We start from the raw sequence: 11124 nt of genomic DNA, 5'->3' as shown, positions 1-11124 counted from the left end.
AAAAAAAAAACAAGGGAAAGGGGGCTAAGCCAGGCCATCTCCCCTCATACACACACCCCAAGCCCAGATGGCACACCAATTACCCTCAAGGACCCCAAGGGAAAAAGTTAGGGAAAGGCTGAAGAACAGGATTACCTACATTCTCTGGTTTGAGAGGAGCAGGAGCCTTGCAATAGTAGGACAGGAAGCCAGCTATTTCATTCCGAAGGCTAGGAAACAAGCAAACAAACGCATGGAATGATGGATGTTGAAACCACATCTGTTTGACCTTTGGTGTTCCCCCACCAAGGTTTATGGGGATTTCCATCTCTGAAGGACAAAGTTCTAAGATCCCTGCCAAGTCTGATGTCCTTTTTTCTCTGTTCTAAGGTCCCTGCCAGCTTCTGACATTCTCTGTTCTCTGTTCTAAGGTCCCTTCCAGCTCTGACATTCTCTGTTCTAAGATCTCTGCCTATTCTGATGTCCTCTGTTCTAAGGTCCCTGCCAACTTGGACATTCTCTGTTCTCTGTTCTAAGATCCCTGCCAGCTTTGGCATTCTCTGTTCTAAGGGCCTTGCCAGCTTCTGACATTCTCTGTTCTCTGTTCCAAGGTCCCTGAGGAAGCTGAGGTAAACAGGGTTAAGTGACTTGCCCAGGACACAATTAAGTGTCTGAGGCTGGGTTTGAATTCAGGTTTTCCTGACTTTAGTCCCAGTGCTCTTTCTACCATACCACACTGCTTCCCCTAAGTTCTCTTCTAGCTCTCACATTCTCTGTTCTAAGTTCTAGGTTCTCTCTCAGCTTAAACAATCTATATTCTAAGGTGCCTTGCCACTCTAATATTCTAGATGAGCATATCCAGCAATTAACATTTAATAAATATTTTTTAACTTATTTATTGGCAGAGTTCTAGGTTAGGTTCTCTTTCAGCTCCATCATTTTAGGTTCCGAAGCATCTTCTGACTTTAACATTATGTTCTCCCATAGTCCCTTCTCCCCTCTAATATTCTCATCTGTAATAGCTCCTGCCTGGGACTCATCCCAGCTCCACAAGCCACGATCAGGGGAGAAGAGAGCCAGGGACGGAGCTACACAAAACTTTATCTCCAAAATGTAAGGATGTAACGTGAGAGCGAAAGTGGGATGCTGGGACGTAGAGTCCTGGGGAGCCGATTCGAATTACACTGTGGCAGTGAAATAGATGATCTCAAAAGTCCTCTCCAGCCTTCAGTCCTGGGACTCTAAGAACCCTGCCCTTCTCCTCTATGCCCGGGGTCCTGAGGTCTCCAAAGCGAGGGGGCTGGGGGGCTCCTTACCACATGTGTCCTTTCCAGTCAGGGTACTGCAACAGGGGAGGCTTAATACGGTGCATGTCCTCCTGCTTCAGCTGGTGGGAAAGAGGAGAGAGCAGAACAGTGACCCAGGGGGCAGCGATGGGGCCCCCAGACCCAGGTGGGGCAAGCACACAGGCCAGGGCATGGAGAAAACACACACCAGGGCCATTGGACCGGAACCCAGCCCATTGGCTAGAGTCATTGCTATGGAATACTCCCGCACAGCCCCCAAAGCCAGAGCAGAGAGGCTGCTCAAGCTTAATCACGAGAAGGCAACGTGGTATAGCTGAGAGAACCCCAGACTTGGAAGTCCAGCCAGTTAGAAGCCAAGCCTGGTTCTGCTCCCAGACAAGTCACTTAAACCTCTCCGACACTCAGTTTCTTCATCGGAGAGGAAGCAGGGCCTTCGTGTAGGGCCAGAAGAATCTCATTCATGATTCTCTGGAGCCCATATTGGTTCCGTGGTTCTGGGGAGGCCATTTAATCTCTTAGCACCCAGGGGACTCTCTAAGACTTTCCGGTTGTCAGTGGGCATTGGTACAAGCTCTTTTCTCACCAGGTGCCCCCTGTATACCCATGGAATCACAGGTGATGACCATTCCCCCTAAAAACAAAAACCTGGGGTGAATACTACTTATCCTACCTACCTCACAGGGCTTTGGGGAAGAAAATGACAGAAGGTCTATGAAGAACCTGGTAAGAATTGTTTGTGGGAGCAGCTAGGTGGCTCAGTAGTTTGAGAGCCAGGTCTTGGGACCAAATCTAGCCTCAGACACTTCCTAGCTGCGTGACCCTGGGCAAGTCACTTAACCCCCGTTGTCCAGCTGTTACTGTTCTTCTACCTTGGAACCAGGACACAGTACTGATTCTAAGATGGAAGTGAAGGATTTTTTTTTTAAAAAAGCTAATTGTAAGGGGGCAGCTGGGTAGCTCAGTGGATGGAGAGTCAGGCCTAGAGACGGGAGGTCCTAGGTTCAAATCTGACCTCAGACACTTCCCAGCTGTGTGACCCTGGGCAAGTCACTTGACCCCCATTGCCTACCCTTACCACTCTTCTGCCTTGGAGTCAATACACAGTATTGACTCCAAGACAGAAGGTAAGGGTTCAAAAAAAAAAAAAAAAGCTAATTGTAAACTTCTATCGACGTCTAGACTGAGAGCCCCATGAAAGCAGGGACTGCCTAAGCACTAGCTTATTGTCCAGAAGACACTTAATAAACAATGCTTTATTTTGGTGCTTAAAGTTTTACAGAATGTGTTCCATACAAGAACCCTGTGAAGCCTAAGTACCATTTCCCCATTTTACAGATGGGGAAACTGGAGTCCTGAATGAGTAAGGATTTAATCAAATTCACAAAGATAAAGTAAATGGGAGAATCAGGATTCAAACTCAGGCTTCCTGAATTCAAATCCAGTGTTCTTTCTACTGTGCTCCCCCTTGCTCCTCACACACATATTCAAACATACATTCAGGCAAACACACACACACACGCGCGCACATATACATCCGACAGCATCCTGTCTCTGTTCACTGACCTGCATCCCAAGCCTTCTCCCTCCTGCCTCTGGCTCTCCCTTTAAAGATCATGCCCACCGTCCAGAACCAGAGTTGTGATGTCCCCCCTGGCCCTTGCTCAGTCTTTCCTGGTGACATTCCAGGGAAAGCAACATTTCTGTCTTCCGCAGAACACCCAGGACTCACCCGGCTGGACAGAAGATCAAAGCAGAGCTTGTTCTCGCTGGTACCAAAGTTAATAATCCCCTGGAGATGAGAAAGAAATAGGAAGAGGAGAGACGGGTGTGATGGAGGGAGCCGCCTTTGCGAGGAAGGAAGAAGACCCAACCCAATCCATGCCATGGGCCAGTAACCACAGCAGACCCCACCATCTCTGAGTATTTCATTCTCAGAGGAGCATGGAGCCTCTACATCAATGATTACCAAACTTTTTTGGTCTACCGCCCCCTTTCCAGAAAAAATATTACTTAGCGCCCCCTGGAAATCATGAAACTATTTATTGAACTCAGAATGTAATACAAAAAAGTGTGGCCATCACCGCCTCCCTTGATTGCTGCAGCACCCACCAGGGGGCGGTGGCGCCCACATTGGGAATCACAGCTCTAGATAATGATGACTGTGATGACAGCTAGAATTTATAGTCCTTTAAAGGTTGCAAAACACTTTATAGACATTATATTTGATTCTCACAACTCCATGAGTAGATGCTATGATGGTCCCTATTTCTTTTTAATAAACCCTTACCTTTTATCTTAGAATAAATGTTATTTATTAGTTCCCAAGGCAATAAGGACTAGGCAATGGGGGTTTAAGTGACTTGCCCAGAGTCACACAGCTAGGAAGTGTCTGAGGTCGTATTTGAACCCAGGACCTCCTGTCTCTAGACCTGGCTCTCAGGACACTGAGCTACTTAACTGCCTCAGATGCCCATTTTTTTATAATTTAAGCTTTTTAGTGAACACAAACTTATTTTTCTTTCCCTCCCACCTTCTCTGAACCTAATAAAAAAAGAATAAAAAGAAAAGAAAACTTTTGTAATAAATATACATAGCTAAACAAAATAAATTCTCCTATTGGCCACTTCCAAAAAATTCTATGTCTCAATCTGCATTTTGTCTATATCTCTCTGTCAGGGTGGAGGAGAAAAATATTTCGTCATGGTTCCTTTGGAATGAGGCTGATCATTACACTGACCAGAGTTAAGTGTTACAAAGTTTTGTCTTTGCATTGTTGCTATTATGGTGTTAATTGCTCTCCTGGTTCTGCTCATTTCATTCTGGGTCAGTTTAGACAAATCTCAAGTCTCTCTAAAACCATTCCCTTTATCATTTCTTAAAGCACAATAACATTCTCTCATACTCACATACTTGTTCAGCCCTACCCACAATATTTGCCAATAGACGAGCACTTCCTCAGTTTCCCTTGCTTTGCCACCACAAAAAGGGTGGTTATCAATATTTTTTGTAATGATTTCCATTTTACAGATGAGGAAACTGCTTATTCTTAAAGTGAGAAGGCTGAACTAAATCAGTAATTTCTGAACCAGAAGAAAGAGAAACCTACAAAGGGAGAACAAGTTATCACAAGGGGCCCTAGAATTCATATGCAGACCCCGAAATAAGTCAACACGCTTTCTGTAGACTTGATAAATAATGCTTCACACATAGAAGTATTTTTCAAAAGGATGTGTAATGGATGAATGCAAATTCATCTTGGTGTGTTACTAAAGAATAACACCTTTCGTCTTTTTGGATTTATTCAATTAACCTACATTACTAGTGTAGCAATCCAGGTATACATTAATTGTGATATTATTTTAAGAAGTATTCAAAAACTTAACTCTTATACTGCTAATGATTGATCTCTGCAATCCTGAGTCAAATTGAATGTTGACCTTGCCAAATCCCTAGCCCTTCCCTAAGGCTACAACCCAGAAGAGAGTCAGTTATCTCAGTCTCCTTACTTTTCCTTCAATGATCAATTAACATAGGTATCAAACATCAGTAGATGCCTTAGGCCATCTCCACCCTGGATCCTGATCTTAGCTCTACCTATTGTTTCAGATTTTGGCAGTTTGCATTTTATGATGAGTACCTCATAATGTTAATGTATCAGGCCACTGGCCTCTCCCCTTCCCCCCATACTGTTGTAACCCCAATAAAATGTGACAAGAAATCAGCTAGAGAGCTCTGGACCATCAGAGCTCCTAACCATGAAGCTCTTGACCATCAGAGCTTACTTGCTGTCTGTCTACCTTATGCCAAAACTTTCTGTGTCTGCGTGTCTTTATTCTCGCCTTATATTCTCTTTCCATTAATCCTTAACCCGTAACCCATTTTCACTCAGTCCTTGGTTCCCCTTTCTGAGTGTCCAACCCACTAGGAATCTTCGTGGAGTCGGTGGACGGCTTCAACTAGTATAACTACTGTCATGTGCATGTCTGCAACATATTTCTGACATTTAAATGGTGTATTCATATTTGGAAAGTTTGGGAACCATTGGGTTAAGTGATTTCTAAGCTTCTTTCCTGCTTTAATGTTCTTTGTTCTATAATCCTTCTAGTACTGACAGTATTCAATCTAAAGTTTCTGCCAGTTTCCTATTCTAAGCTCTATGTTCTAAGGTCCCTCCCAATTCTGACATTCTATGTTCCAAGGTTTCTCCCATATCTAATATTTTATATTCTAAGGTCCCTGCTCACTCTCACATTATGTTCTAAAGCTCTTTCCAGTTCTCACATTATATATTCTAAGATTCTTTCCAGCTCTTAGATTCGATGTTCTGTGTTCTATATTCCAAATCTCACATTGTGTTCTAAGGGTCTTTCTAGATCTCACATTATATATTCTAAGATTCTTTCCAGCTCTTAGATTTGATGTTCTGTGTTCTATATTCTCTCACGTTGTATTCTACGGCTCTTTCCAGCTCTCACATTTTATATTCTAAGATTCTTTCCAGATTTTAGATTCAATGTTCTGCATTCTAAGATTCTTTCCAGCTCTTAGATTTGGTATTCTGTGTTCTATATTCCAACTCTCACATTGTGTTCTAAGGCTCTCTCTAGATCTCACATTATATATTCTGAGATTCTTTCCAGCTCTTAGATTTGGTGTTCTGTGTTCTCTATTCCAACTCTTACATTATGTTCTAAGGTTCTTTCTAGATCTCACATTATATATTCTAAGATTCTTTCCAGCTCTTAGATTCAATGTTCTGTGTTCTATATTCCAGTTCTCACATTTGTAGTCTAAGGCACTTTCCAGCGCTCAAATTCTATATTCTAAAGCTTCTTCCAGTTCTGATATTCAATGTTCTAAAATTCCTCTCAATTCTAATATTTTCTTTTCTATAGTTTCCTCCAGCCGTGACATTCTGTGTTCTATAGTCTATTTTCTCTCAGCTCTGACAGTGTCGTGTCAAGTCTAAAGTCCACTCTTCCTGACATTTTGTATTCTATCTCCTTGAAAAGTCCCCTTCCAAGTCTAACATTCTTTTGCTCTTTATTAAAAACTCCGGGAGCTCCAGGTCAGGGCTGATAAACAGAGAGGAATCCTCCTGAGTCCAAAGAAATACCACCAAGGTCTTGACCTCATTAAAAAGAAGGGCTAGAAAAGGGAGGGGGGAAGAGTGAGTCCTGGAAGACTGGATGAAGTCAGCTGAGAAAAAAAGAGAAGGTAGTTCTATTTTTAGGTAGGGGAGAAAGTAAACTTGGTGAACTCATCACCTCAATTGGTAATCGAGAGTGAAAATAAAACTACGGCTGCAAAAAAAAAAAAAAAAAAAAAAAAAGCTTAGATAAATTTAAAAACATTAGATAAATTCATGGATGACAGACAGTGCCACGTAATCCTTTGTCAGAAACCAAGATATTTAGGTGAAAAATCCCTCTTTTTTTTCTAAACCTTCTGTCTTAGAATCAATACTTTGTATTGGTTCCAATGCAGAAGAGTTTTGAGAGCTAGGTAATAGGGTTTACGTGACTTGCCCAGGGTCACCCAGCTAGGAAATGTCTGAGGCCAGATCAGAACTCAGGACATCCCATCTCAAGGCCTGGCTCTCTATCCACTGAGGCATCTAGCTGCCCCCAAAATCTCTATCTCTAAGTCATTGTTTCCTTCACACGAATTATCCCTTATTGATGCTAAAACAGGTAATCGGACTAGATTGAGGGTCAACAAGTTTTCAAGGAAAAAGAGTCATCTTTTTGTAATAGCCATATTATATGTGTATTTATATATATATATATATGTTCAGACATACATATAAATATAAAGACACACATCATGTCATACTTTAATTTACACAAGTTCACACAGTCTAATACAATGATTCCCAAAGTGGGTACCATCGCCCCCTGGTGGGTGCTGCAGCGATCCAGGGAAGCAGTGATGGCCACAGGTGCATTTGGGATTTCGAATTTTTTAACTTTTTTTGTATTACATTCTATTCTGAGTTCAATAAATAGCTTCATAATTTCAAAGTTCAATGTTTCTAATTTACACCTTTCTTTACTATATTTTATGAAAAAGGTAGAAACTTTTCTATTTTTCTTTTTCTTTCTATATTTCTTAATTTCTATTTCTTTCCTATTAATTGCTATTAAAATTTAAAAAAATAATTTCCAGGGGGCTAAGTAATATTTTTTCTGGAAAGGGGGCGGGAGGCCAAAAAAGTTTGGGAACCCCTGCTTCTAATAGATTACTCGTCTCCATAGCTAGTGAGTCATTGTTTCTGGTCTATTGTATATTTCTGAATTACTTAGAGGAGTCAACATATGGGTCAAGACTCGTTCCTTTATGATGTCTAAAAGCCATAAAGGATATACATAGAACCAAGCAAGGCTCCGGTTGCTGACCCTTGGGTGAGATGGCCTGGGGAATCTGCTACAGATGACAAATCTTACATGGTACATTCCAAGGGAAGATCCTCTTCATTCACAGACGTAAGACAAGATGGTACCTCGGTGGCCACCTTGGCCAACCCATGCCCAAACAAGAGTTCTCTCTACACTGTTCCAAACAAAAGATGGTCCATATTTTTCTTGATGGTGTCCAATATGATGGAACTCATGACCTGCCAGGACATGCTCTTTCCACTTTGGGACAATTCTAATTATTAATGAAGTTTTCCTTATGACGAGTTTCAGAAATCTGTCTCCCCTTTGCTCATGGCGCCTAGCTCTGCCTTTGAGGCCCAGTCAAACAAGTCTAATCCTCCTTTCACATCACAGCCCTTCAGACATTTAAAGACAGCAATTACATTTCTCCAGGTCTTCTCCTTTCAAGGTTAAACACTCTTAAGTTCCTTCCACTGATCCCTGGATGATTTAATCTCAAAGTTTTTCACCGTCTTGGTTGCCTTCTTCTAGATGCTCCCCAACTTAGAACCTAACACTCCAGATGTGGCCAAAACAGGGTCAAACACAATGAGACTAGCCTTGGCCACGATGGCCTCTCTTAATGCCTCTTAAGATGGCACCACTATCATGTCACTCTACCTGGTCTACTAAAACCCCCAGATCTTTATCATACAAACCCAAAAGACCTAGCTGTGCCTCCTTCTTCTTATCCTTTTTTTTTTTAATCCAAGTGACTTTATATTTTCCTCTATTGGGTCTTATCTATTAACTTTGTCCATCACTCTAGATTATTGAGATTTCTAGGAATGGGATCCCAAAGTTCAATTCGAGGTAAACAATAGGAGCCTTCTTATAAGAGAAGATCTTTCTACTCTAGGGATCTACTCTGAAGTTAAACAAGATCTAGTAGGGATCTACTCTGAAGTTAAACAAGAAATGGGACCTGGGTCCAAATCTGGTATCAGATACTTCCTCGCTATGTTACCTTGGGCAAGTCCCTTAACCCCAATTGCATAGTCCTCGCTGCTCTTCTATCTTACAATTTATATAATTATATAAATATATGTGTATACATATATATATGTACATATATAAATTATAACAATAGAATTTCTAAGGCAGAAGTTTTTAAAAAACAAACAGGGGGCAGCTGGGTAGCGCAGTGGATTGAGAGTCAGGCCTAGAGACGGGAAGTCCTGGGTTCAAATCCGGCCTCAGACACTTCCCAGCTGTGTGACCCTGGGCAAGTCACTTGACCCCCATTGCCCATCCTTACCACTCTTCCACCTAGAAGCCAATACACAAAAGTTAAGGGTTTAAAAAAAAAACAAATAATAAATTGGAAGCTCCCTAGTTGGTAAAAGGAAGATGGGTCTGGCGGCAACCCTATGGTCTCCCCATCACCTACCCCCAGGACTTCTCCCTGTGCTTTTCCTAGGGTGGTGGACTCACATGAGGGTTCTTGTCCTCATCATATTCATCCAAATGGTAGGCCTTATAGCCTTCCTCAGCTGCATCCCGAAAGCATTTGATGACACTTCCTCGAGAAGAGAGGTATGGGCTCCTCTGGGAGAACTTAGCAGCGGGATCGCCCCATCCGTAGGAACCCAAAGGCTTCTTAGCTGTCTTCTCAGAGGATTCTGTGTCCAGGACATCTCCACAATGAGAGCCCAAGTCCCGTGTGGATGGCGAGGCAGAGGAAGTGGCCAGGCCTCTGGCCTCCTCCTTAAAGGTACTGGTCATCTAGATGAAGCAAAAGGGACAGAACTTGGAGTCAGGTCTGGAATTTTTCATGAGATCAAAAATAAGTTAGGGTGGTAGTAAAGTAGTAAAGATAAGGGGTGCGGTAGTAAGTATTTAACAACTAACCCTCAAAAAAATCTGTTCTATGGCACACTTTCAAGTTTAACCTGCATTATTAACATTTTCTGGGGGCAGCTGAGAGTCAGGCCTGGAGATGAGAAGTCCTGGGTTCCAATCTGGCCTCAGACACTTCCCAGCTGTGTGACCCTGGGCAAGTCACTTGACCCCCATTGCCCACCCCTTACTGCTCTTCCACCAAGGAGCCAATACACAGTATTGAATCTAAGATGGAAGGTTTAAAAAAAAAACATTATTAACATTTTCTTCCCCATTTTCTTAAGCCTAAATAGTCAACAAAAGAATAATGTTAGAAGATAATAAAAATTTCACAATAGATTCTCCCCCAAGCCTGAACCAGCCAAGTCCAACATGCTGCTGGCTGGAAGTCATGTGATCGATCTCAGGCCCTCAGTTACACTTTTTTTTTTCTTTTACCTTTAAAATCACGTTAAATGATAAAACTTTCATGTAAAAAAATCAAATCGACAAACAATAGAAATAGATACAAAATAAATCTAGAAATCAAACAATAAGGATCGGAGCCCTCTGGGCCATTCTGGATGGAATCCATCCCTCCAAGGTCGTTCTTTAGACTTGTTTGCTCATCTACAATATGCGGAAAGGAGATCCGAATTCAAGATTCACAAATTCGGCCATTCTGTGATTCCATAAGACTCCATGAGCCCTGCAAGTGGGGAAGGTGGGAGGAGGCGCAGGACCGCGTCACTTTGGGCATCGCCGAGAGACAAATACAAAATGACACTTAATAAGAGTCTCTTGGGTCTTCCTACAGGCTTCTGGGTAAGCGCTGACCCAGCCGGGACTTGTCCAAAGGGCTTCTCCCCCCCCCCCCCCCCCCCCCCCGTTCTTCCTTCCGGTGCCCTCAGAATGGGGAGGGGGGCGCCTGCTCCTTTTTTGTTTCCCAAACTGTATCCCTTAAATTTGATGCTTCTATGAAATGAGAAAAGCTTTAGTTGGTTCTGAGTGGGAAGAGGCGCATAAACATCTGGAAGGAGGAAAGAGTCCTGGAAGGTCCCAACCCAGCCCCGAGTTCCAGGGAGGGACCACCAGGTAGCACACCAAATTCTGTGTTTGGGGAACGGGCTGCCCCCCACCTCCCCCCACCCCCTGCCCAAGGAAGAATCTCTAACAGCTGGGGAAGGCTTAGAAAACAAAGATGTCTTTCACATCGTATATAGTAGAAGGAGAGGGAGAGGGAGAGGGGGAGGGGGAAAGGGAAGGGAAGGGAGAGAGGGGAGAAAGAGAGACAGAGACAGAGAGAGAGAGGAAGAGAGACAGAGAGAGAGAGAGAGACAGACAGAGAGAGAGACAGAGACAGAGAAAGAGAGAGAGACAGAGACAGACAGAAGCAGAGACATTCAGAGAGACAGAGACAGAGAGACAGAAACAGAGACAGAGAGAGAGAGGAAGACAGAGACAGAGAGAGACAGAGAGAGAGAGAGAGAGAGACAGAGACAGAGTCAGAGACAGAGATACAGAGACAGACAGAGACAGACAGAGACAGAGAGAGAGCTCACTGTAGGGCTTGGTAAATATTTGGGGAACTTCACGAT

At 43.0% G+C, this 11124-nt stretch overlaps 1 protein-coding gene across 1 annotated transcript in view; it reads right to left on the bottom strand.

Moving 5' to 3' along the window:
• The window catches only part of LOC123252571 (exostosin-2-like), a 202399-nt gene extending 192969 nt beyond the window's left edge, over positions 1-9430 (bottom strand). The window contains exons 1-4 of the mRNA XM_044681858.1: positions 9140-9430; positions 3016-3075; positions 1296-1366; positions 140-209 (exon numbers count right to left, since the gene is read on the bottom strand). Coding sequence (XP_044537793.1) covers positions 140-209; positions 1296-1366; positions 3016-3075; positions 9140-9430 — 492 coding nt within the window. The remainder of the gene's footprint in view (positions 1-139; positions 210-1295; positions 1367-3015; positions 3076-9139) is intronic.
• Between the last annotated feature and the right edge of the window lie 1694 nt (positions 9431-11124).

This window comes from Gracilinanus agilis, chromosome 6 (genome assembly GCF_016433145.1).
Source record: "Gracilinanus agilis isolate LMUSP501 chromosome 6, AgileGrace, whole genome shotgun sequence".
Taxonomy (NCBI): Eukaryota; Metazoa; Chordata; class Mammalia; order Didelphimorphia; family Didelphidae; genus Gracilinanus; species Gracilinanus agilis.
This window is presented reverse-complemented; position numbering and strand designations above follow the sequence as displayed.